We start from the raw sequence: 27,788 nt of genomic DNA, 5'->3' as shown, positions 1-27,788 counted from the left end.
TTCATGCAGAATTTTCTCTTCATATTTTTGTACACAAAAAAAAGAATAATACAAAGGTAAATAGGCCAACGTTGTATTGATATCTGCTTCTCTTCTCGCTAAGGTAAATGGCTGAGGCCATCAAAACCATAATGTCAATGACACTTTCCTCTTTGCCACACCCCCTCCTTTATGGAACTGATTACATTCTAACAGGCGGAGTTGGTGACGTCCTCATTTGTGAATGAGGCTTTCGCGAGCTCACGGTTCAGTGTAGCAACTGATGAGAGCGTGGAAGGGTCCCAACTAAGCTTAGAAATAAGAAGAAAACAAACTCAAATGGATTCCCGTGGAATTAAGCGCTTGTTGTTTTCCTATGTATTAATTAACGGTATATTTATTACACTGCAAACTAAAGAAGGTAAGCGAAAGTCTTGACTACTTTTCAAACTTTGGTAACTATTTGAAATCGAAATGTTCTTGTTGCAAGAAGTATATCCTGCTATGTTCAGGTTGTGGGACCACGAAGAAGTGGATGTTTAAAGCACAGGGCAAGAACATGGGCTATTAATACAATGTCGCAACTTGTAGAAGTTTTTAAGTTTGTTGATTTTGACCAGAAACTGTTTTTAATGCAATCCTTTATACTTTATTAGATCAAGTTTCGCCCGTATTCGATTCGGTATCTATGCTGATCTCTTTATCAAGATGAGGGTGTGTTGAGAGCAGTCTTTCTACGTAATAGAGTGCCACTACCTGTTGGTATTTTGAACTTTGATATTGTCTCTAGATCAGTAAGATATTGTGAACATATTAAATATAACAATATAAAATTAATAATTATCTGCATGGTTGGGCTGAACATTCATGCCTGGTACCACTTATTGCGCAGCAAAGTTGAATGATGAGAAAGTTAGGATATTCCATCTCAAGTTAATGATTACACCCTAAGCTTCCTTTTAAATTGTAAAAGTCACTAACATAGGCCTATGCTTGAGCCTCACTTGAGGAAGTGTAGGGGATTTAGACAATTACTATTCTTGGGGTAAGATATTAGAGTTCAAATGATAATTTGCTTCTTTCTATTAGGTATTAACTTCAAAATGTACATGTCCCAGCTTTCTGTGGTAAGACAATCACATTTTAGTAGGTTAAGACATATTTTATTGAATTTTTCCCTCTGCAGAGGTGCTGTTGGATATGAGGGCATCAGGGAGTGAGCTAGGCTGGCTGACCTGGCCCTATGAACAAGGATCCAAGCAAGGGGTCAGTATCCATCCATTCTTTCCATTGCCCTGTCTCTGTACTTTTCTCTTTGGGTAAGTATGGATGGGGTAGCACATAATATGCCATGTCTGACTTTCTTACCTTCACACAACTTTAACAACTCTTATTTGCCAGTATCTACTTTTATGGGTGCTATAACCTGGTGCTCATGTATAAACATTACTAAAAGTGTAATGTTCAAGTTGAATATGTGAAAGGGTCACATTATTCTAGTGGGGGTTGGGTTTTAGATGGAAGCATGTCAGGACTATTCCAAGGGAGAGAATGGTAGCTATAGCAAGTGTGGTAGAGAATACTTGTGGTTTTAAGTCCCTCATTTCAGAATTGTATGTAAGGGTGCAATTGACCTAAAGTTTGGAGCATATAGTGCTTTTTGGGAAATGTAGATGTAGTGAGTTAAGATGGCTATCATTTTCTCATAAGGAGAGACAGATTCTTGTTTTTTGCTATCGTGTGCTTTTGTGTAGTATGTGTGCTTAGGTCCCATTTTGCTTCATTTACATTTGAGTGGTCATTCACGCTTGACTCTCCCTTGTTCTGTAGTGTTATGGAGGCGCTCTCTCTCCTGTTGCATGCTCCCGTTCATGTGATGCCACACAGTCAGCCAACAAAGCACATTCCTTTAATTAATAGCAGTGGTAACATGCAGAGAGAACCCCTGTGTGGACACATGTATTTCAGCAGCTACTATTAAGCTGAACGTTGAAGACTTCTCACTAAAATGTCTAACTTCTGTGACAGCAAGAGTTGGTTGCATGGATCAACATATGTTGTATAAGATGTTGACAGACCTCAGTGTTATTTCAATGGCATTGTCAAAATCAGCTGGCTTCAATCCTTTGCTAAGGCCTTGTCTTTTCTCGCCACTCTTATATCTTAATATGTTCCTTTGGGGTCTCCCTCACTCTCTCACACGCTTTCCCTTTGTCTCCAGGGTTCAAATTACAGGAGTGCTGGGGGTCTTGGAACTCATATAACAAATTAAGGCACACCATTAGCATTTAAGATGTCAACATGGGCAGTTGGGCATTGAACATTTTAACTTTTGTCCAGCCCACTCTTAGTCATGTATCGCCAGAGTCAGTATGTGACTGGAGTCCTGATGGTCTATCTGTGTGTTTCAGTGGGAGGTGGTCCAGAGGAGTCTGAATGGCTCCCAGTTGTACACCTACTCTGTGTGTAATGTGGGTGAGCATGAGCAGGACAACTGGCTGCGCACCACCTTCATCCAGCGCCGCCCGTCAGCCTCTCGCATCTTCGTGGAGCTGCAGTTCATTGTGCGTGACTGCAACTCATTCGATGGCTCGTCGCTCACCTGCAAGGAGACCTTCAACCTGTTCTCCTCTGAGTCGGACGCCGACATCGGCACCAGCTTCCGCAAGGGCCAGTTCAAGAAGGTGGCCACCATCGCGCCGGACGAGATCACCAGCCGCAACGAGCTGCGCATCAACACAGAGACACGGGTGGTGGAGAGCCTCAGCAGGAAAGGCTTCTACCTGGCCTTCCAGGATATTGGGGCCTGCATGGCGCTGCTCTCTGTCAGGGTCTACTACAAGACCTGCCCCGCCACCATCAAGAGCCTCGCAGCCTTCCCTGAGACAGTGGCGGGTGGGGGGGTGAACCAGGCCCTGAGGGAAGTAGCGGGGGCCTGCGTGGAGAACGCGGTGAGTGAGGAGTCGCCCCGCATCTACTGCACGATGGACGGAGAGTGGGTGGTGCCTGTTGGACAGTGCCAATGCATGCCCGGCTACGAGGCCGTCAACGACACATGTCGAGGTAAGGTATAATGTTCCTGTGTTCTCTTGGCTCACTGACAGCTGTGCATTCTGAGAGCTGGCCTCTAGCATCATGGACTCTAATGCTGTGTTTGCCCGTGCGTGTGTGTGTGAGTTGACGTGAGTCTCATAGAGATATTTAGAAGAAGGTGTTTACCATTTGTGTTATATGATATCAAATGTATCAAGATAAAAGTACTTTTTATTAAACTTTTAAGTCAGACATTTTCCTCTTAACTGAAACGGGTTGTGAGGTGCCCAGTTTTGGTAGTAGCCATGCTTATCAGGACCTCTGTCCCTCGTAAGCTAGTTTCCTACTAATTTGTCATTCATTCTCTTTTCTAAGATACTCATAGGTAGTCTTACCGTCACTCAACCCCTGGGCTTTGTAGTTACATTGCAACCATGTTGCATTCAAGTCCTCATCAGAGGCCCTCTAGTCTACATTCTTCTTAGTCCTGACTAAATGACAGATGTTGATCAAAGATGGGAGGTTCACAAGTCAAACTCGGAGACTATACTGGTGATGAATTTACTTCTTCTAGGTGGCAGGGGAGGAGGACGAGGAGTAGGAGGGAAAACAACCCCCCCTGGTTGTCTCTGACTTTGTTGGTTACATGCATCAGAGAAATATGCATTCCTTAAGCCATTGGGCATGCTCTCTCTCTCTGTTCTTCACTCTCTCCTTCACATTCCACTTTTCACTCTATCTCAGAGCTGCTGTGGGAGACGAGGTTTCAACATTTGAGGGTTATGTGTGGTACTGCAGCAGGGTGTGTGTGAGAGTGTTTGCATGCTCAGGCCTGTTGGGAGATGTTCTGTGATAGAGCACCACAAAACTATCATCACCTGAACACGAGGCATGTTACTGCACCACTGATTTTGGAACACACACACACATTTTCTTAGCTTCCCCTCCATTGGTAATGGATATTTCCTGTCATTTTATTTCTGTCAGGGCATAGTTTTAGATGAAAGGATAGTGGGGTGGGTGAGTGAGAAACACTCGCACACAGAGACTGAGGAAGGTTGTGATAAAAATTTGAGGAATGGAATGTAAAGGTAGAACAGTGAGGTGCAGTGTTGAGCTGTAGGCATTGGCTCCCTCGTCCTCCCCTTCTCCACTGCATTCCTCTTCCATTTACTGAGGAACCTCCCAAATTACTGCAGGTCTGAGGAATTCCTTAGGGAGGACTCCTGCAATGCATCCCAAAAGGCACCATATCTAATATAGTGCACTACTTTTGACCACAGCCCTATACATGGGGAATAGAATGCCATTTGGAGTGTACTCCATCTTACAGGACAATGAATTGAAGTGATGGATTGAGAAAGGGAGTGGATAGCGTCAGATGGATATATTCATTCTATGGGAGGTTGAATACAGACAGCTACAGTGTAAGTTGAATGAGCTTGGCATTTTGAGTTGAAAAAAATCATGGATACAACCATGCATGCAGTACACACACACACATACAAACACGCAAGCAAGCAAGCATACGTATGAAAACACACACGCGCATGCACGTACCCCCCCCCCCCCCCCCCCTTTTCCCCCATGCTGTGTGTTCTAGTTGACTCACTGTTGACATTGACACAGTTTTCCTCCTTTAAAAAGAACGCCCTTCCTTACACAATCTTCGCTGGCACAAAGTACACATACCTTGTGTTACCACAGAAAGATAAACATCTGGCCCAGCTGCTCCTTGGATTGTGTCGAGCTGTCCATGCCCACACCCTGTCACCCACAGTAAAGCCGCGTGCACACTCATCCCGGAGCTGGGCAAATATGACTTAGGACCAACTATATGCGTTCCAAATTGCACCCTATGGTCAAAAGTAGAGCACTATATTGTGAATTGGGACGCACACTCAGTTTCCAAATGCTCGTGTTTACACTCAGTCAATGTTGGATTCTTTTTTTAGAATATTTTCTGTAGGAAAAATCCTGATAGAACCAGTAAATGAGTTCTGGTAAGGTTATTTTCTCCCAAAGGAGGAGTTCCCTTTTCCAGTAATCTAGGCCTAGTTTTCCTACCCCCTAAAGTGATGTCAAGTTAAACTGTCGGTGACACTGAAGCTGAATGACTGTGCCTTCCATGTGGTGAGTGATTTGTGTGGGTAGTAAATTACTTGGGTGTGTGTTTTATGTGCAGTAACTACTGGTACTGCCTGCATCTTTGTCTTCCTGATAAGATAAGAGTATCTTAAATAAGACGTCTCAGTCATTCTTATTCCCTTGTCTGTTCCTACTAGCACTGACTTTGCTAATAGCTACTTTGAGGAAAAGTTTACCTACTACAACTGCGATATGTGGTTCTCACCTAGCCATCTTAAGATGAATGCTCTAAATGTAATGTAAAATCCTGCCTCCATATTTATTTAGCTCCTTCTGTTGTTTTTTCTTTCTTTCCCCCTCATTCATTCGCTCTCTCTACATATATTTTATTGCTCCCAGGCTCTACCACCCCTCCTCTTTTCACATCTCCATTTTGAAACTCTCCTGTGAGTTTATGATCATAAGCAACATCATTACTGAGTTTTTATTGTAACCAGCTACAAGATGACCACATTCCTTCTTGTTTTTCTATTTCTCTCTGAATTATGGTTTTATTATGGTTGGCCAGTGTGCAGGACCTGAATGTGACACTATTTGAATCGCAACATCCCGTTTCACACGACCCATATGTGACTGACTATTTAGACTTTGCTCTGTTCTGTGTATACTAGTAAATAAATAAGTATTCTTGCTTATTTGACAACTGTCTCTTAAAACGATAAACAGACCTTACATTTGAACAGTATTCCCTATATGTATCCCACAGTTTTGGGTAGATACACTTACATGCAGCAAAAAACTGTTGCCATTCTTCACATATTGACCCAGAAACATAAACCTATAATCCTGATAAAATGTGAACTGAAATATTTTAATGTTCTGAATATGTTTATTGGGATTACAGCCTTGATATATGACACAGACGATTCAGTGAATACGTGACAAAATGAGAGGATTCACCCCAGTTTACTCCCCGGAGAGTCATTATGAAGAAGACCAGCGCAATTGTTATTTTGGTGCAACATAATATCAGCAGTGCAGTCTCTGTTGCTGGAGCCAAGGAAGGAAACCTCTCTGGGAACCTCTCTCAGGCTGGTTTGTTGTGACATTTCGTTCCTGATCAGATTGGGTGCATACACCTACAGTGTTACATACACTTTATGTCTCTCCTTGCGATCCATAGCTTAAGTCATCATTATGGATACTGTGGATTTACTAGGCCTATGATCACATTATGTTCATAGTCCAAGAAATCATTAAGGATCTTCTTATCAGACTAGTTTTGCACTTTCAGCATGCTCATATCAAAGCACATTTCTTTCTTACCCTTTGGAAATGGGGAAGTTTTGGGAGATTGGCTGCGATTACTTTTAATGTGATTCTGTGATCTTGTGCCAAGTTGATGTTGACCTCTCACATGGAGGTTCAGAGCGTGGGCTAGAAAATGGAGGGACTGAGTAAATTGCCTCTCGACACTATCATGTTGAATTTTGTGCCCATTATAATTCAATGAAATCTATAAGAGATGACAGGAAACTGAGTAGTGGCCAATATTTATCTAAATTGTGCATTTCAAAATGTTTTACTGATTTTTGAATTGATTTAGCAAGTTTAGCCTTTTGCTTTAGAATTCATTCAATAGGCCTGTATGTTGTGGTTGCAATGTCGTATGTCAAATCCTATTACTTTTCTGATCCAGACATACATTTCATAAGTAAATAAGGGTTATGGTTAGAAACTCGTAGGAAGCATTTAATATGGCATAATAGCATTGGCTAGTCATGAGGATGAGCAAAGATGGCTCTTCTCTGGGCATATGTAGACCAAAGAGATTCCTACTTTCTGGTATGGCTGACAGTGCAACAGCAGAGTAACTTGAACAAAACACAGAGCAATACACTTTTTGGTGTCTGTGTTCTCATACAAAGACATTTGTGCCATTTATTCTAACAGTATCCAGACATACAATTACTCCTAGGTGGCATGTAGCTCCATTTCCCCCTATGTTGGTACTTTGTTGAAAAGGTATTCCGGGGCATGTTTTTGGTGCATATTTCCTCTGTATGGCATTCCTGTGCAACGTGGTTGGGCTGTGGAGATTTGTGTATTGTGCTGCCGGTGTGAGCTCAGCACTTTCCGTCCCCCCACCGGACAGGACGGGCTCCAACGGAAACCGGACGCCACCTAATCCTCAACCACTCTCCAACCTGTTGGCTCAGGGCTTTCCATTGTTGCGCTGCAGTCAGTCCCCCCCTTTCACTCCTTTGGTTTTTGCGGCCCACTGATAAGTCATTTTGTTTATTGGTTCATTAATTTGGCCTCTTAACAGGAAGCAGACACGTTGGAATCCAGCTTGCGTGGCCACCTGGATGTCTGGCCTTGACTTTTAGGAAAGGCAAAGGAAATGTGTCCTAGATGACTGTGGTGGCTGTTGTTGGGCAGTGTAGTCGAACGACAGGACATGAATAGAAAGGAAAGAAGAATATTATTTAATCAGACCATGACATCTATTTTGTGTTGGACCTATTTGTTGGTTTGTGTGATGGTTGTTTTAATGCATGCATTTCTGCTTTCTCACTGTTTGTACCCCTCTCTCATTCCCAATTGCACTCCTCTCATTTCCCCTGTTCTCTGTGAGCAGCACAAGGGAAGAGGAGTGTGAAGAAAAGGGTATTAGGGAATTTATTGTGTTTGTTGACAACCAGATGAAAGCCTAAGTGGAATTGTAAAACGGATGTAATTCACTTACAGCTGCTCCATCGGTCAGCTTATCCTTTTGACTAATGTCCCTACACACCTCCATCTGTGGCTTCGTGTTACCACTACCCCTCCCCCATCAGATACACACCTTGTTCTACTCAACCACCCCCTAATACACCTATGACAAGTTGTCCTGCACATGTAAACATGGCATTAGTGACATCACATGGGAAAATGGGGAGCAGAAAATGCATTTTAGCAGATGCTCTTTTCCAGAGCAACTTAAATAAGTGCATTCAACCAAGGTATATGAAACTACCACATATTACAAACATTGCAAGTAAAACCTGCTTCAAACAGCCGATACCTGCACAATCTGATGGATGCTGACTTTTCCCTGGATATCTACAATTAGTCATGACATTATCAACTCAACATTGCTGCTTTTCTGGAGCTTTATTTTTATACCCTTTTTTAGTCTACTCCCCCTCCCTGCGAAACAAGCTGTGGTTTCCCCTTTCTTGCTCCTTCCCTCACTTCTCTCCTGTGTTTGTTTTAGTAGGCCATCAACTCCCTGTAGTCGAGGACAATTTTACTACTACCCTGGGGCAGACATGACCCTCCTATGCTTTAAAACCAAAAGAGCCCAGGACTTGACTTAGGCTTTTTGTTTTGCACCTCTCCTCTAGCGCACCCCCACTTTATTCAAGGGCTTGAGGGCTTTCTGTTGTCCGGTAGCTGTGTACCCATTCATCCATCCATCCATTAGTCCGTGCATTTATCCCCGTCTCCATCTCATACATCTTAACTCCGACTGACAAACCAGCCCACTCAACACCCAGAATCCACCAGGACCCGCCAGTCACTCACTATAAACAAACACCCAGGCTCTTTAGGCACAGGGCCTCTCAAATGACAAACAGGGCCAACATCCCAGGGGATCTCAAAGGGCAAAAAAAGGAGGCATTCTCACTTAGGTTTCTCGGCTGTCTGACTCTTAGAGGTTGACAGACTTTTATTTACTTGAGAAATGCACTGGGTTTTCCTCAAGTCTTACTCCCTCTTCTGTTCTTTACCAACAACATTTCAGCTCTCTCCCCTAATTTTTCCCTGGACTCAATCTGTGGCCCTCTTCCCTCGCATACTATGATTGGCTGCTGGAGGAAGGAAGCTCAGCGTTAGCCTCGCGCTTCCTGTGTCCAACAGCAAAGACGAACCACTCTCTCACTTTCAGAGGAACATTCCTTGACCCTTCTTCAGTTCCTATTCCTCCTCAAAAACGAATCAGCTGGTGGTCACCGATACCTCTTGATCACATTCTTTGGATTCATTTCCTATGATTGTGAGTCAGTTTACACGTGCTGACCTTTCTAGAGAAAGGCAGTAAAGGAAATGGGCCTGAACTACAGTGGGACAAAAGTATTTAGTCAGCCACCAATTGTGCAAGTTCTCCCACTTAAAAAGATGAGAGGCCTGTAATTTTCATCATAGGTACACTTCAACTATGACAGACAAAATGAGAGAAAAAAATTGCAGAAAATAACATTTTAGGATTTTTAATGAATGTATTTGCAAATTATGGTGGAAAATAAGTATGGTCACCTACAAACAAGCAAGATTTCTGGCTCTCACAGACCTGTAACTTCTTCTTTAAGAGGCTCCTCTGTCCTCCACTCGTTACCTGTATTAATGGCACCTTTGTCTGTCATAGTTGAAGTGTACCTATGATGAAAATTACAGGCCTCTCATCTTTTTAAGTGGGAGAACTTGCACAATTGGTGGCTGACTAAATACTTTTTTGCCCCACTGTATATGGTCTCCAGACCCGACCTGATATGCATAAATATATATATTTTTAAACTGAGACAAGGACCCGAGTACAGTCAGACCCGTTCTGCAAAAAACAGTGGGAAACATTCCCAAATAGACCCGTGCTAGTTCAGATCTGAAAGACCCGTTCAGATCTGAGAGTAGAAAGAAACCTGGGTGCTGCCAGCGACATTGGCCAAATGATCCACAATTGCTTGTTCTTAAACTGCCTATATATAACAAATTATTCAAAACATAGCTTATTGTTTTTCTAACTTATTAAACTGTCTACCTCACGGTTCAGCTGTCAGAGATTTGAGCGCTAAATGCATCAGGCCATTGCAATCATATAGGCCTAGGTGTCCACTGTATGATATTTAAAATAATAAGGAGAAGAGCTTAGGCCTAGCCCTACAGAAAGAGATGCCAGCGCCATGTTCCCGACCGACATGGATTTTAAAAATATTTGTCAGATAGGCTACTACTCCTATACAGATATTGACTTCCGGAAGGAGGCTAATTTGTTAATTTTCTATCCGAATATGATTTATAAAGACAAGCCTTATATTGTTTGATTAAAGGAGTAACTTTGGTAGGCCTAAAACATTCTTCCTCACCTCAAGTTCAACTGTCGGAGTCCAATGGAGTGCCGGTGCTCACTGCCTTCATAGGCCTGCAGTAGCTATAACAGACAAAAGTTGCTTGACTTTATTAGGGTAATTTCAAAAGAAAGTAATTGTTTATAGGGGAAATACGATTGCAGCATTAAATTAAGTTTTGCATCTTGCCCTCTGATTTTTCCTTTTCATGGTTTGAGTGAAGGTAGCATAGTAGGTCTACCGGTATTTATATTATTGCCGCAAACACCATTACAGCTGCAACTTAATTTGGCTAACGAAAATGTCTCAACAGAATGAAACCTTTGATTTGAACAGGCTAGCCTATATTGCAACTGTTACCAACAAATTTCCTACCCAACAAATAACATCAATAGGCTAATGCTATTTATTTTACAACAGACCAACTTTTAACCTTAAACTAAATATGAAGCAAAAAATTTGACAGAGCTTCATTTAGTTAACAAATGTCTTAACAAAATGAAACAAAGCACTTTTTTTTTACATAGGCTATTTAAAGAAGGGGTTTAAATTATTTAAATAGGCCAATAATTTAATAATAATAATGACCAAACAATTGATAATAAATACGGAAATCTATAAATGAAAGGTAACGTTCTCATCTTTGTCCACTAAAACTTGTCTCCAAAGACATTTCTGTTATCGGCTTCTTTTCACAATAGTTTTTCCTAACTTTTTGGGGTTTTATTTCAAAGAAAAAAAGTCTCCCATCTTTAACAGCCTGGGCCAAGGCTCCTTTCACTCGCTCTCCTCAGCAGCAGGCACGTGATGCGAGCAGCCAGAACCAGTTTCAGCTGGACATAAGCTATACATTTTATTGTGTTGCAGTTGGCTGAGACAGAGAACAAGCTTGCGCAGTTCTCATCACACAAACACTAACGGTCCAATCGGGTGCCGTCGGTAAATCAAATGAAGCATTTCTAGAACAGCAGCACACAATTTTTCAGCATCAGCACACAGTCCTAGTAATGTAGAACATCCGTCGGTGTGAATCTACTCCTCTCCCATTCACCCGGCTTGGGGAGAAAGGGGTGCATATCCAGAGACCAGTGGAAATTATCAGACCTGAGCCAGACCCGAGACAAATGTCAGAATTTAGTACCCGGACCCACTCGGGTCCCGGGTCGGATCTCGGAATTTTGGGTCTGTTGAAACCGTGAAGACCTCTATTCTAGGCCCCTGGGCCTCCCGTTGGGTGGTGTATTCTGGACTGCTTGTTGATTACAGAGTCTGCCTCTTAGTGTAAGGCCATCTCACCACAACCCTTGACCATACGCATTGCAGCCACTTTTTTTTGTTTTTCCTGTCGCTGCTGTGCAAAAAGAGCATATTCTCCTCTATTCAGTTGCCATGTGGCATTTCTACTATTTGCAACAAGTGTTTTTTTTTTTTCTTCCCCACTCTGGAGTTTAATGGTCTGGCATTCTCCTGCCTGCTGGTTGCTAGTGAAAGGAGATTCTAATGGGTTTGCTGGAATCCTTTGGTGAGGCTGGAAGGGAGTAGCAGGGAGGACAGAGGAATTTGGGGATTATGAGAGGGGAGGCAGAGGCCTATGAATTGGGGTTTGAGACAGCAGCTGTTTTGTTTGCCCACTCAATGCAATTCTCCTCTCGCTCCCCCTTTTTCTTAAGTCTCCAGCAGGATTCGATACCCCTCTGTCTTTCTATCAATCTACTCTGCTTCTGTTTCTCTATCCCTCCATTTCTTTTTGGCCTTGAAGGTGGTGTTAATGAGTAGTCGTGAATGTTCTAGAAACAGAATGCAGAGAAAGAGAGAAGGGTAACATGAAATAATGAGCAACGTGCAGGCTGCATGCAGGACGTCAGTCACAATCCAAATTCTTTTCACGCTAGGAATTTTCTGTCAAACAAAGATTGCACCATTGCCGCCCATGTTTGCTGTAATGTATATCCTTTGTTCACCTCCTATTGCTGACAAATGGCTCGACCGCAACTTGGAGGCCCCTACGAGACAAAGGATGAATGGAGCAAAGGAAGGGGAATGTCTGTCACTTGAGTTAATACCCTCGAAATAAATGAAACGCAGGCAGTTTCTTTCAGGCAAGTGTGAGGTTACTTGCAGTTTCCAAGTAAACTTCAGCCAAACCTGACCACAACTAAGGCGGCAACTGAACAAAGCTGATATTTTTCTGAGAATAGACATCTGTTTCTTTCTTGACTTGTCCCTGTGTTTGTCTTTTGGATGCAGACACTGAAACCATCTGTCATTTATTCTTGACATATTTCACCTTTCTCAGGTCATTCCTCAATTGCCTGTAATCTCTCTTTTTCATTTTAGCATTCTCTCGTTCACACACTCCAACTGTCCTTTTTTCTAACATCGTGTTACCTGGTACCTACTTTGCATACAGTTGCTCACATCAAACATATCATCCATCTACATGATATCATTCATCTATCCATCTGTCTTAAATTAGGGCCTCAGACTTCATGTCTGATAAAGCAATGAAGTCAACCTAGGTAAAGAGAGCTGGCTAAGGAAGAGCTGCTATTTGAGATTATTGGGACACAGCTCCGTACCGCAGGATCTGGAAATAGATGAACGAAAGTAAGGTGTGTGAGGTGAAGAGAACAGTAATCCTTCCACTGAAGTCAGATTTCCTCTCCAAGTGTGTGTGATAATGTAAGGGGATATAGCAAGGACATGACCAGCAGCCATTGGAATGTTTTTGGAGCGTTTAAGGGTGGCCTTCTCATTTTCACTTTCCTCCATGAGACCCTCAGAGATTTCACGACGTCTTACTCTGATTCCCCAACTGTTGGTGCACAGCTGGAGCCTACCTGCAGCTCTCCCACTATATTCTCCCACGTGTGAAATCAGCAGACATCTAATCTAAGCGATACGGTTTCATATCTGCACAGGGGTCTTTTTAAAAGACGGCTGAATTATGCACAATGGTTCCGCTCAGTTTTTCATTTTCTATCTCTCGTTCTGCCTTTTCCCACTTGATTCTGTCTTGCTCTCTGTTTTCTCTCCTTGTGAAGTATTGATGGCTGACATACTGTCCTGGAATGTGGGACGACTAGTTGTATTAGTTTAGAGCGATGGAGAGAGAAGGGGGATGGTTTAAAGGAAGTGTAGGAGTTCAAAGTACACTGAACAAAAAATATTTAAAAAATAATGTAAAGTGTTGGTTTCATGAGTTGAAACCAAAGATCCCAGAAATGTTCCATATGCACAAAAAGGTTCTCAAATTTTCTGCACAAATTCGCTTTCCAAAATAATCCATCCACCTGACAGGTGTGGCATACCAAGAAGCTGATTAAACAGCATGATCATTACACAATAAAATGTGCAGTTTTGTCACAACACAATGCCACAGATGTCTCAAGTTTTGATAGAGTGTGCAATTGGCATGCTGACTGCAGGAATGTCCACCAAAGATGTTCCCAGAGAATTTAATGTTGTGTCGTAAACAACTTCAGTGGGCAAATGCTCACCTTCGATGGCCACTGGCACGCTGGAGAAGTGTGTTCTTCGTGGATGAGTCACGGTTTCAGCTGTACTGGGCATATGGCAGACAGCGTGTATGGCGTTGTGGGTGAGCGGTTTGCTAATGTCAACGTTGTGAACAGAGTGTCCCATGGTGGCCATTTGGTCATGATATTGGTAGGCATAAGCTATGGACAACTAGCCCAATTGCATTTTATCGATGGCAATTTGAATGCAGAGATCCCGAGGTCCATTTGTCATGCCCTTTATCCGCCGCCATCACCTCATGTTTCAGCATGATAATGCCCGGCCCCATGGCGCAAGGATCTGTACACAATTCCTGGAAGGTGAAAATGTCCCAGTTCTTCCATGGCCTGCATACTCACCATACTCATGTCACCCGTTGAGCATGTTTGGGATGCTCTGGATCGACATGTAGGACAGCGTGTTCCAGTTTCCACCAATATCCAGCAAAGTCCCACTCTTCAATGGTTGTGCGAAAACATTCCACAGGCCACAATCAACAGATCAATTATATGTGAATATCTCGGTGCATGAGGCAAATGGTGGTCACACCAGATGCCAACTGGTTTTCTTATCCACGTTCCCTACTTAAAAAAAACATCTGTGATGAACAGATACATACTTCTTCACAACAGTATCTCGGACCTGCCTGGTGTGTTCCTTGTTCTTCATGATGCTCTCTGCGCTTTTAACGGACCTCTGAGACTATCACAGTGCAGGTGCATTTATACGGAGACTTGATTACACACAGGTGGATTGTATTTATCATCATTAGTCATTTAGGTCAACATTGGATCATTCAGAGATCCTCACTGAACTTCTGGAGAGAGTTTGCTGCACTGAAAGTAAAGGGGCTGAATAATTTTGCACGCCCAATTTTTCAGTTTTTGATTTGTTAAAAAAGTTTGAAATATCCAATAAATGTCGTTCCACTTCATGATTGTGTCCCACTTGTTGTTGATTCTTCACAAAAAAAATACAGTTTTATATCTTTATGTTTGAAGCCTGAAATGTGGCAAAAGGTCGCAAAGTTCAAGGGGGCCGAATACTTTCGCAAGGCACTGTATCTGTATTCCCAGTCATGTGAAATCCATAGATTAGAGCCTAATCTGCACCAAAATTCCTACTCGGATGTAGGAAAACACTATATTAGTCATCTACGTAACAATGTTGTGTTTGCGTCCCAAATAGCACTCTATTCCCTTAGTGTGCTACTTTTGACCAGGGCCCATAGGGCAGTGCATTATATAGGGAATAGGGTGCCATTTGGGTCATACACTGCATGTTTTCCTGGCCATATTTTCATTTGCAGTTTCTCAACTAGTTCCCCTCAGGTCCTCATGAAAGTCTCCCCTATCTGCGTGTTGTGTTTTCAGATTGTCAGCCAGGCTTCTTCAAAGCGTTTGTCTCCAACGACGCATGTGAGCTTTGTCCTGTTAACACCAAGCTGCTGAGCTCCGGGGCACTGTTCTGTCCATGTGCAGAAGACTTCTATCGTGCTCCCGATGACCCAACTACAGGGCCCTGCTCAGGTGAGGACATTTTGGAAAATTACTTTTTAATGCAGTCAGCATTGGTGGATCCTACACTGAAAACAAATGAGAGATTTGCTTTTCATTGTGCTCAAAGTGCTCTCTTGACCAAAAAATTATGACACTAAAAAGATTAGAATGACCGTCAGCAAGAGAAAGTCCCAGAATGCTACAGTTTAACATAATGTTAATGATGACATCAATCATACATGAACTAACATGCTTCTATTTTCCTGCTCCTGTTTCCTCAGGCCTGCCCTCAGCACCGCGAGAACTGGTCGCCACGACCACCCAGCTGGCGGCAGGCAAGCTGCAGCTGTCATGGAGTCCGCCGGAGGACACGGGCGGCCGCAGTGACATCAGCTACAGCGTGGAGTGCCGGCGCTGCGAGGGCACCGCGTGCCAGCCATGCGGGGAGAAGGTGCGCCTTGAGCCGGCCAGCTCAGGCCTGATGGACACCAGGGTGGCAGTGAGCGAACTGGAGCCCCACCTCAACTACACGTTCACCGTTGAGGCCCACAGCGGAGTATCGCTGTTCGCCAGCCAGGGGACGCCACGCTCCAACAGGCCCCCATCCACCAGCACATTGACCACTGCCCTGCACTACACAGGTGGGTCACTGTACTTGGGGGTAATAGTGGTGGTGGTGGTGGTGGTAGTAGTAGAACTCTTATATTATGCTTGATCTGAAATGTAGTTGTATGGCCTTATACAAGCACGATCATTAAATACTCCATCAAACATAATGCAGTGAAAGCATTTCAAAAGCTCTTGGTTGAACATGTGAAGGACATTGCAGTCTCCAAAATTGTTAACATCTCCCTTCCTCCCTCCTCAGACCCCCCCAAGGTGACGTCCATGCGTCTGGATGAGCGGAGCCTCACCAGCCTTTCCCTGTCCTGGGCTGTAGCCCCCCGCAGGCCCGTGCCCCAGCCCACCCGCTACAAACTCACTTACCGCAAGAAGGTACATTAAACCATCCACGCCAAACTAGCTGCTGAAAATGTTTACAATGTTCTATTTGGATATGTCTTTTGAAACATAATATGACTTAAAGGGAATTTTGTGGTAGTGGATGAAGAAAGGGTGGGAAAAAAGAAAGAAAATTAAAGGGGTTTCGGGGATGACAAACACCACAGGGGGAGCAATACCGCACAACAAAAGTGTACCTTATTATTATAATTCCTTACCGAAAGGCATGTTGGTTCACTGTGTTCTCATCTTTCAATTCCCTTCTCCACCAGGATGACAATCTGGATGTGACCACGTACACTGTTCTGATTCTAGAGAAGAGCTCTGTGCAGATCAGTGACTTGTCCCCAGGCACAGCCTACCTATTCAGGGTACAGGCCCTGAGCCCCGAGGGCAGCCCTGGAGGATCCAGCATAGAGGATGAATTTGAGACCCTGACTGAAGGTAAGGAAGATGGCCATATATCAGGTTAATAAGGAGAAGGGAGAATGAAGGGATGCTACAGTATTTGAGATGATTGGGACACAGCTGCATTACCCCAGGGCTTTGAAATGGAAGAACCAGTGTGTGAGATGGTGGACCAAACCTGATGTAATTTAGAATTAAATTAAGATAAATAAATCCACACAACTAAATAAATGGGCAAGGGAAAACAGAAATACTGACATGCATTCGTTTTCTATACATATCTATATATATTTATTTTTTGTATACAGTTGAAATCAGAAGTTTACATACACTTAGGTTGGAGTCATTAAAACTTGTTTTTCAACCACTCCACAAATTTCTTGTTAACAAACTATAGTTTTGCCAAGTCGGTTAGGACATCTACTTTGTGCATGACAAGTAATTTTTCCAACAATTGTTTACAGATTATGTCACTTATTGTAGATCGTATCTAGATTGTATCACAATTCCAGTGGGTCAGAAGTTTACATACATTAAGCTGACTGTGCCTTTAAACATCTTGGAAAATTCCAGAAAATGTCATGGCTTTAGAAGCTTCTGATAGGCTAATGGACATCATTTGAGTCAATTGGAGGTGTACCTGTGGATGTATTTCAAGGCCTACCTTCAAACACAGTGCCTCTTTTGCTTGACATCATGGGGAAATCAGCCAAGACCTCAGAGGGAAAAAAATGTATACCTCCATAAGTCTGATTCCTTCTTGGGAGCAATTTCCAAACTCCTGAAGGTACCACATCTGTACAAACAATAGTATAAACACCATGGGACCACGCAGCTGTCATTCCACTCAGGAAGGAGACACATTCTGTCTCCTAGAGATGAATGTACTTTGGTGCGAAGTGCAAATAAATCCCAGAACAACAGCAAAGGACCTTGTGAAGATGCTGGAGGAAACCGGTACAAATGTATCTATATCCACAGTAAAACGAGTCCTATATCGACATAACCTGAAAGGCCGCTCAGCAAGGAAGAAGTCACTGCTCCAAAACCGCCATTAAAAAAGCCAGACTACGGTTTGCAACTGCACATGGGGACAAAGATCATACTTTTGGGAGAAATGTCCTCTGGTCTGATGAAACAAAAATAGAACTGTTTGGCCATTATGACCATTGTTATGTTTGGAGGAAAAGCTTGCAAGCCGAAGAACACCATCCCAACCGTGAAGCACGGGGGTGGCAGCATCATGTTGTGGGGGTGCTTTGCTGCAGGAGGGACTGGTGCACTTCACAAAATAGATGGCATCATGAGGTAGGAAAATTATGTGGATATGTTGAAGCAACATCAAGACATCAGTCGAAGTTCAAGCTTGTTTGCAAATGAGTCTTCCAAATGGACAATGACCCCAAGCATACTTCCAAAGTTGTGGTAAAATGGCTTAAGGACAACAAAGTCAAGGTATTGGAGTGGCCATCACAGAGCCCTGACCTCAATCCTATAGAAAATTGGTGGTCAGAACTGAAAAAGCGTGTGCGAGCAAGGCCTACAAACCTGACTCAGTTTCACCAGCTCTGTCAGGAAGAATGGGCCAAAATGCACCCAACTTATTGTGGGAAGCTTGTGGAAGGCTACCTGAAACGTTTGACCCAATTTAAAAGCAATGCTACCAAATACTAATTGAGTGCATGTAAACTTCTGACCCACTGGGAATGTGATGAAAGAAATAGAAGTTGAATAATCATTCGCTCTATTCTGACATTTCACATTCTTAAAATAAATTAGTGATCCTGACCTAAAACAGGGATTTTTTACTAGGATTAAATGTCAGGAATTGTGAAACTGAGTTTAAATGTACTTGGCTAAAGTGTATGCAAACGTCTAACTTCGACTGTGTGTGTATCTATCTATAACAAGTAAAATAGTAATGTTTATATGTGGCTGCTATGAAAGTGAACTGTGGTGTAATCATTCTGCCCCCAAAAAAATCTTAAACGGAAGCAAACAAAACAGGCATCGACATACCTTAATTGTCCAATAGCAACTTTTGTTTGGAACTGTTTGACTGATGGAAATATTATACATGAGCTTTCCTGAAAACTAATTTCTGTGTTCTATTCATGTCCTGTTCTATAAACCAATTTCTGTCTTCATGCAAGTGGCTGACTGAATGAATCCTCACTATCAGTAGCTGCAATTTGTCAGTACGACCAGACCTTGTTTTTAGAGCGAAAGTTTCAAGGTCTCAGCTTCGAGAGAAGCCTCATGAGGTATTGGTCGGTCACATGAATGAAACGGTAACAATTAATTAATTATGCTAAATCATGCAAATATACCTTGTCTGTGTATAGCCATATATAAGATGCAATATATAAGCTGGGACTGCCCAAGCAGAGCTCCTGCTTGACACGTGTACTATGGTACATTGAGTTGGTTGGAACCTTTCCAGCACGCTGACAAGTAAAGAATGATTCAATGAAGATTGACTGAGTGTCCCTGTGTAAGAATTTCTACACAGACTACTGATTATACCCTAGATCAGCTAGATGCAGGCAATATTGTGCAAGGCGGTATTGAATGTTAATGTCTCACCTTCATTACAAAAATTTTCCCCTCGACCTGTGCACGCACCTACGCTGTAAACTTTCATTAGGTTGTAGCAACCTCCGTGATGGGTTTTGGGAATATTTGAGTATCATGTAGTAAACTAAAGCTATCGATGTTACATTGAGTTGGGTGAATGGAATATGAATGACAGTCATCCAATATGCTGAAATAGAAATAAAGCCTTGATAGTTGCTAGCTTGATACTCAGTAATGTTAGCTTACCATGCTGTTCTAGCCAACTGGTTCTAATGTGAAACATGGCCTTTTGAACATGTTCTGTCATACTGAATGCAGCCCACGCAAAAGCAGTCGATCAATGCGCCATGGCATGTTAGATACCACCCACATACACCACCGGTCAAAAGTTTTAGAACAACTACTCATTCAAGGGTTTTTCTTTATTTTTACTATTTTCTGCATTGTAGAATAACAGTGAAGACATCAACACTATGAAATAACACATGGAATCATGTAGTAAGCAAAAAAAGTGTTAAACCAATTCTTCAAATAGCCACCCTTTGCCTTGATGACAGCTTTGCACACTCTTGACATTCTCTCAATCAACTTCACTTGGAATGCTTTTCCAACAGTCTTGAAGGAGTTCACACACATGCTGAGCACTTATTGGCTGCTTTTCCTTCACTCTGCGGTGCGACTCATCCCAAACCATCTCAATTTGGTTGAGGACGGGGGATTGTGGAGGCCAGGTCATGTGATGCAGCACGCCTTTACACAGCCTGGAGATGTTGGGTCATTGTCCTGTTGAAAAAACAAATGATAGTCTCACTAAGCCCAAACCAGATGGAATGGCGTATCACTGCACAATGCTGTGGTATCCATGCTGGTTAAGTGTGCCTTGATTTCTAAATAAATCAGTGTCCCCAGCAAAGCACCCCCACACCATAACACCACCTCCTCCATGCTTTACAGTGGGAAATACACATGACGAGATCATTCGTTCACCCAGACCGCGTCTCACAAAGACCTGGCGATTGGAACCAAAAATCTCCAATTTGGACTCCAAACCAAAGGGCATGCTTCCGCTGGTCTGATGTCCATTGCTCGCGTTTCTTGGCTCAAGCAAGTCTCTTCTTATTCTTATTGGTGTCCTTTAGTAGTGGTTTCTTTGCAGCAATTCAAACATGAAGGCCTGATTTACACAGTCTCCTCTGAACAGTTGATGTTGAGATGTGTCTGTTACTTGAACTCTGTGAAGCATTTATTTGGGCTGCAATTTCTGAGTCTGGTAACTCTTATTAACTTGTCCTCTGCAGCAGAGGTAACTCTTTGTCTTCATTTCCTGTGGCGGTCCTCATGAGAGCCAGTTTCATCATAGCGCTTAATGGTGTTTGCGACTGCACTTGAAGAAACTTCAAAAGTTATGGAAAATGTCAATATTGACTGACCTTAATGTCTAAAAGTAATAATGGACTGTCGTTTGTCTTTGCTTATTTGAGCTGTTCTTGCCGTAGTATGGACTTGTTATTTTACCAAATAGGGCTATCTTCTGTATACCACCCCTACCTTGTCACAACACAACTGATTACCTCAAATGCCTTAAGAATGAAAGAAATTCCACCAATTAACTTTTAAGAAGACACACTTGTTAATTCAAATTCATTCCAGGTGACTACCTCATGAAGCTGGTTGAGAGAATGCCAATTATGTGCAAAGCTATCATCAAGGCAAAGGGTGGCTATTTGAAGAATCTCAAATATAAAATATATTTTGATTTAATATTTTTTTGGTTACTACATGATTCCATATGTGTTATTTCATAGTTTTGATGTCTTCACTATTATTCTACAATGTAGAAAATAGTAAAAATAAAAGATGAACCTTGAATGAGTAGGTGTTCTAAAACTCATGACCAGTAGTGTACGTTTTCTTGACCACCATCTCATCATATTGGAGGAAGAAATACAATACAATAGCATAAATACAATTAAAGTGGGATTAATTATTTCAATAATTGTCTGTGTGCAATCATTCATCCATTTATTTATCTATTTGTGTATTTATTTATTTGTACATTTAATTATTCATTTAATTCAAATTACTGCAGCTTTTGTGTGTGTGTGTGTGTGTGTGTGTGTTTGTTTGTGTGTTAAAATCAATGGTGCAGCTGTGTGTGTCAGTGTGTTACCATTGTGTAAGTGTTTGTTTGTTGTTGTTGTGCCACAGTGCCACTGTCCCAGAGCAACACAGGGGTCATATTCGGAGCAGCAGTTGGCGGAGCGGCCATGTTGATGATTGTGGTGGTCGTCCTGCTCATACGCAAACGGTCAGCAGCAACCTTATTTTCCCCCCTCTGCCCCTCGTCCTTTTTTAAAGCACATTCATAACACCCCTTCACTGGTTTCCTTTCACATTCATCTCTTTCCTTTGTCAATGCTTCAAATGACCTTTCTTTCCTTTTAGCCACCTCTCCACCCCTCTCTCTCCTTATACTTATGCTTCTCTCACTCTATCTGTTATCCAGCACTCACTAGGGGAGAATTAGTGTTGAGTTTGGCTTGTCGTTGCTCAGTGAGTGTACTCTAACAAGTAGTTGATTTAAATTGAAGCGGGCCCAAGTGGCACATTGTTTTAGGATAAGAGCTGGTTGGCTCTTTCTGTAGAAGCTAGAGGTGACCCTGCTCCTTCAGCACAGCAGCACACTGCCATCTCTGTCTGTGTCTTTCAGGTCTGTCTGACACAGCTTAGCAAACACAGACAGGCTCCAGTCTTTTATCAAAGTGTTCCCTCTGTGAATCGAGGTGGCACACACCAATGACTTAGGTGCCTTTTGAAACTAGCTGGAAATGAAAGGATAAAAAGAGAAACTGACCATTTTGGGGTTTTGAAGGGAGATGATAATTACCGATGTTTATTTTCTGTTATTCAGGAGAAGGCGATCTCATACAAGACAAGGACCAGAGGATACTTACTTCTCTAGCTCAGGTAGACAAAATAAAATAAGTACCCCCCCCCCCCCTGTGTCTCATGTATTTGTATCGTTCTTTCAATAATGTCCATCTATTCGTATTCTTCTCCAGAGCAACTGAAGCCGCTGAAGACCTATGTGGATCCGCACACGTACGAGGACCCCAACATGGCCATCCTCAAGTTTGCCAGCGAGATCCATCCCAGCCATGTGACCAAGCAGAAAGTCATTGGAGCAGGTGAGTGAGAACCCAGTTAAAACAATGTGCTTAGGACGAAGGTGTTAAAGGGATTTTCAATCCAAGTTTCAGTTGCATTAGTGCTACAGCTTGAGCTCTTGAGTGACAGTGGGTAGACCATCCAGATTAGTATCAATGGATTAAGTCCTTACCCTGCATGTTTAGACATAATTTGGTGTGGCAATCGCTTGGCTTTGGGGACCAGTGCTTTGTCTCAAAAGACCCAAATCCGCAATAATAATTAAGATAAACAGAAGTATCTGAAGCAGAAAACTGAGTATTTAAGAGGCTATACTATACCTCATTGGGCCCAAACTCCTACTTCTCAGATGATGGGTTTATTGCAGTGTGACCACATCTGCCCTTTGAACCCCCAACCCCCCCCCCCTTCCCACGACTGTGCTCGGCCCTCCCTTGTGTGACAGCTGATTCCCATGCTCCCAAACACGCCACAGGCGTCAACCGATTTTTTTACACAATCCCACAATAACACACCTCTGTGAATATCCCTGGGACAAAACCACTCATGACACCTTCCTTGTTTACTTTCCCCTTAACTAATTTCCCAAACACCTGAGACTTGAGAAACACTGCAAGCCACATCCCTATAAAGGATAGTGCTTGAAATATTGCTCAATCTTGTCATTGGGTTTTAAAACCATTTTCCTCAACGCCTCTAGGGGAGTTTGGAGAGGTGTACCGTGGTATTCTGAAAGCGCCAGGGCGGAAGGAGGGGGCGGTGGCCATTAAGACGCTGAAGCCGGGCTACTCAGAGAAGCAGAGGCAGGACTTCCTGTCAGAAGCGAGCATCATGGGACAGTTTTCCCACCAGAACATAATTCGCCTGGAGGGAGTCGTCACCAAATGTAAGAAGGCTCTGTTAGCCTACGACCTTTACCAAGAATAGTATTCTCCTGTGAAGCATTCACTTGACCTGTCTATATATAAATTCTATATGTGTATATATTTCCTGTCTGTTTTGTGCAGTAGTTAACAGTATTTTATGCCCTTTTTTTGGTTCCAGTCAAGCATGCCATGATTGTGACTGAGTATATGGAGAACGGCGCACTGGACAAGTACCTAAAGGTGACCAGGCCTACAGTACATCGTATGCAAGTTACCTTTATAAGTGAAAGACAGACATACTACAGATCAAGTTACCACAGCTTCAAAATATTTCTCTCTAACAGTATGTGTGCGTTACAATGTGTTTCCCCTTCAGGATCGTGATGGCGAGATGCCCTCCTTCCAGCTGGTGGGCATGATGCATGGCATCGCCGCTGGCATGAAGTACCTGTCTGACATGAGCTACGTTCACCGGGACCTGGCTGCCCGCAACATCCTGGTCAACAACAACCTGGAGTGTAAGGTGTCTGACTTCGGCCTGTCCCGAGTGCTGGAGGACGACCCTGAGGGCACCTACACCACCAGCGTGAGTTAACATTGCATGTTACAACGTTTGGCTTTACTCAGCTCTTGCAAACACCTTTGCCTTGTTAGCACTGTATTTCAGTGTAAACTGCTCATAGAGGACTGTCATTGAATTAGATGTACCTTAATTTAATTGAACAAAACAATGTATTTTTTGGGCTCTGACCTGAGTGTATTGTACACTTGGTTCCCCTCCAACAGGGTGGTAAGATCCCCATCCGCTGGACAGCCCCAGAGGCCATTGCCTACAGAAAATTCACCTCGGCCAGCGACGTGTGGAGCTTCGGCATCGTCATGTGGGAAGTCATGGCCTTTGGCGAGCGCCCCTACTGGGACATGAGCAACTGCGAGGTACACTACAATACTAATGCTAACAAAGCCAAACAAGGCAGGAAGCCTTATAGTTCCAATTAGAGCCACACTGCTGACACTAACGTAAACCAATGGAAACCCATAAAGTAACAGCTAACAGGAATGCTAGTGCCAACTATCATAACAGCTCAGTGAAACTCAATTCAAGTGTAGGGTCTCAAAGTGCACTGCCGCACTTCACGTAGTCAATTCTCTATTAGATAGAGAGGTACCATACTCTGGAATTATCTTCACATTGCCAAAACATCATCATCCCTCAGTAACTTCAAGCAAAGACTGGGGGTCAGCCTGATGAAACAAACTACTCAGTAATCTCCTCCATATAGCCTAACACTCACATGCGCGCACATACATTTACTTTTGATACTTAAAAGTATATTTACTTATATTTATTTTACTCAAGTAGTGTTTTACTGGGTGACTTTCACTTTTACTTTAGTCATTTTAATTATTGGGTACTTTTTCCACCACTGCTTTAAAAAATATATGTAATTTTTTGTGGATTACTAATCAATTAATTTATACATTTATAATTTGTAGGTTTTGTTATCTGTTTTAACAAACCTTTTTTATTTGTGTACTTTTGTATTGTATAATAGTTTTGTGGTGCGGCTTTCATATCAGCCCGTGGGCATCAACCATACCTGCACACTGTTTTTTTTTTTCTGTATTTTTTCTGTATTGTTGTCTATTACTTGTTTTCTTTGGTGTGAATAAACTAAACTTAGCCTCTGGTTGTCAGGTGATGAAGGCCATCAACGAGGCGTTCAGGCTGCCAGCGCCCATGGACTGCCCGTCAGCCGTCTACCAGCTCATGCTGCAGTGCTGGCTGCAGGACCGCTCCAAGAGGCCCCGTTTCCCGGACATCGTCAGCCTGCTGGACAAGCTGCTCAGGAGCCCCGAGTCCTTGAAGGCTATCGCAGACTTCGACCCCCGGTATGAGTCCTTTACTCTCTAGAAGGAAATTACACAGCAAAGTATATCCATGAAACGGTGAAACCGAGTGGAACACAAGAAAAAGCTAATTATTAGGAGGATAATGTGGCAGCATAATGTGTGCATGTTTAATAATAATTTGTTGGGTGCTTATATTTGTCCAATTTCACACATGTACAAGTGTGTGTTAACACTCATCTGTGAATTGGAAATGTGTTTATTGCATATCCCATCAGCCCTACTTTGGGCTCCCAAGTGACACAGCGGTCTAAGGCACTACATCTCAGTGCAAGAGGCATCACTATAGTACTTAGTTCGAATCCGGACGTTATTGGGAGTCCCATAGGGCGGCGCACAATTTGGCCCAGTGTCGTTGGGCCAGTTGTATGCCACCCTATAAGACTCCCAATCACAGCCGGATGAGATACAGCCTGGATTCGAACCAGGGACTATAGTGATGCCTCTTGCACTGAGATGTAGTGCCTTACAAAGTTATGTTGCCTAGTTAAATAAAGGTTCAATAAAAATAAAATAAAAAAATCAACGGCAACTCTGGAGCAATTGGGGTTAAGAGCCTTGCTCAAGGGCACATCGACAGGTTTTTCACCTTGTCTGCTCGGGATTTGAATTAGCGACCTTTCGGTTACTGACCGCTCTAACCACTATACTACTTGACTTCTCTGTATGTGTGCTGGTGTCTGAACATGTTTTAGACACAAAAGACAAATATCTGTCAGCTTCCCCATAGCTGCACCAACCGGTTTTTATCTCACCGTTTCCTCGCTGGGTAATCAGTCATCTCTGTCTATTGTCGGGCAGCTGGTGATGATGATCACTCACTCTGCCCTACTTTCCCTCCTCCAGCGTATCCATCCGCCTGCCCAGCACAAGTGGTTCGGACGGCTTACCCTTCAGGTCGGTGTCAGAGTGGCTGGAGTCCATCAAGATGAGCCAGTACAGTGAGAACTTCACCTGCGCTGGAGTGGTCACCATGGACCAGGTGCTGCAGATGAAGAATGTGTGAGTAGTGGTTTTTTTTAAAAGCTTTTTATTAGATTTTTGTGGGACATTCTGTCTGTTACTTAATGATGATGTTCATCAAAACAATTGATCACAAACAAGACAAATTTAAGATTGGATGAGAGTATAGGAATATATTAAATAGAGATGTATACACTATTTGCACAATGTAGAACAACTGGTTCCCAAGCTAAGTCCTTAGTTTTCCAAGTGTTTGGGGTTTTTGATTTTGAAAAAGGAGCTTTCGACAGCCAGAGAACCGTTTACGGACAATATAAACTCTGGGCCTCTCTACAACTCAAGAAAACTAGTGAGATGGAAAAAAATAATGGAGTGCGAGAAAGAGCAGGCTCGTTTGTGGTGGCCTTGTGGTGGTGACTTGTGATTTGCTCACTCCCCTCTCTTTCTCCCTCCCTTCCTTTTTTCAATTATTCCTCCATCCCTCCTTTGCCCACACCAGCAGCCCGGGGCAGCACTTCTGCAGCAGCCTGAAACCGCTGGTCCTGGCTGTGTAGGGCAAAGGCCCTCATGGCTTATGCAACATGAAAGGAAAGGAGGATAAGACGAGAGAACAGCCACTACACTAGAAGGGGCAATGTGGAGATAAGGGAAATTAAGAAAGCGTAGCACATTTGTGGATAAGGAGAGGACTTTGCACCAACGCACGCCCCAAAAAATTAACAAAATACCCAGACGAAGGCACTGTAACCAGAAATATATCACTCATTCAATAAACACAGTATCTGGGAGGTAGATAGTCTACAGAACATATCTACCGACAAGGTTTTCCTTTTAATCCTAAGAAAGAGGGCTGTGCGGAAACGGGAAACCTCTTTTGAAGTGTGTGTCATATTCCATGGTGAGATTTTACGGTCCCATGCTCCATCTCTTGTCATCTGGAAGCACTCGACTGAACTATTTACAACACTCCCTCTGCTTGCCAGGCAACTGATTCATAGGCGATATGGAGAATCCTCGTTAACTAATTAAGACTGTAATTAAACCTGGAAATGAGGGACTTGGATGTGGCACACCTTCACCAGATTCTGTCACGTGTGCCTGTCTGAGGGGTTTGCCTCATGTTTGCCCTTTCTTGAAAATTAGAAACTGTCCTCCTGGCTAGTCCCTAGAGGTTATTTTCAATAGGGTACTAGCTTTGCGTTCACATCCAGTTTCATATATATTACCTAAAGGAAGGGAACACTGAAGAATGAGTTTGAAGGGAATCCAAACCAGGTCAAGGTGTGAATTCCTCCGTCGCTATCCAGTGGCTTTATATCTGAATTGCTTTCTTTTTCACAGGGATATCAAGAACATTGGCGTAAGACTGCCCGGCCACCTGAAGAGAATTGCATACAGCATCTTGGGCTTGAAAGACCAGACCAGCACCCTGAGTGTATTTGCAGTGTGACCCAATGCTAGTGGTGCAGGAATTTGAGTTGGGCAGCACTCTGACTGAACTTTGAACTCTGTGTTGGACTGGACTGGAGCGGAGCTGCGGGGACGGCTTTGGACAGACAAACTGAAAACTTCTTAGGGGCATGGTCTAGCCAAAAGAGACTGACAATACTGTGCAATCTTAAAGATTTCTAACAGACTTGTTAAGCGTATCTAAAAAATAAAAAAAA

General features: G+C 43.0%; 1 protein-coding gene across 1 annotated transcript; it reads left to right on the top strand.

Annotated features, from left to right (window-relative positions):
• Positions 1 to 255: 255 nt before the first annotated feature.
• LOC139368657 (eph receptor A2 b) lies at positions 256 to 27,788 on the top strand. The gene is made up of 17 exons (XM_071107818.1): positions 256 to 400; positions 1,166 to 1,245; positions 2,391 to 3,042; positions 15,101 to 15,256; positions 15,508 to 15,867; positions 16,095 to 16,222; positions 16,501 to 16,672; positions 21,422 to 21,521; positions 22,125 to 22,180; positions 22,276 to 22,401; positions 23,082 to 23,267; positions 23,426 to 23,487; positions 23,624 to 23,833; positions 24,034 to 24,183; positions 24,947 to 25,140; positions 26,005 to 26,160; positions 27,463 to 27,788. Exons 1-17 carry the CDS (start codon positions 319 to 321, stop codon positions 27,569 to 27,571), a joined length of 2,979 nt encoding a protein of 992 aa, XP_070963919.1. The 5' UTR covers positions 256 to 318; the 3' UTR covers positions 27,572 to 27,788.

Source organism: Oncorhynchus clarkii, chromosome 16 (assembly GCF_045791955.1).
Source record: "Oncorhynchus clarkii lewisi isolate Uvic-CL-2024 chromosome 16, UVic_Ocla_1.0, whole genome shotgun sequence".
In the NCBI taxonomy this organism is placed as follows: domain Eukaryota; kingdom Metazoa; phylum Chordata; class Actinopteri; order Salmoniformes; family Salmonidae; genus Oncorhynchus; species Oncorhynchus clarkii.
This window is presented reverse-complemented; position numbering and strand designations above follow the sequence as displayed.

What these genes read in the sequence shown, in the direction of transcription:
- LOC139368657 (XM_071107818.1), top strand. Translation starts at nt 319, where the DNA reads ATGGATTCCCGTGGAATTAAGCGCTTGTTGTTTTCCTATGTATTAATT. An exon ending in GCAGAAAGTCATTGGAGCAG is followed by an intron (nt 22,402 to 23,081) that starts GTGAGTGAGAAC and finishes CAACGCCTCTAG; the next exon opens with GGGAGTTTGGAGAGGTGTAC. An exon ending in AGGGCACCTACACCACCAGC is followed by an intron (nt 23,834 to 24,033) that starts GTGAGTTAACAT and finishes CCCCTCCAACAG; the next exon opens with GGTGGTAAGATCCCCATCCG.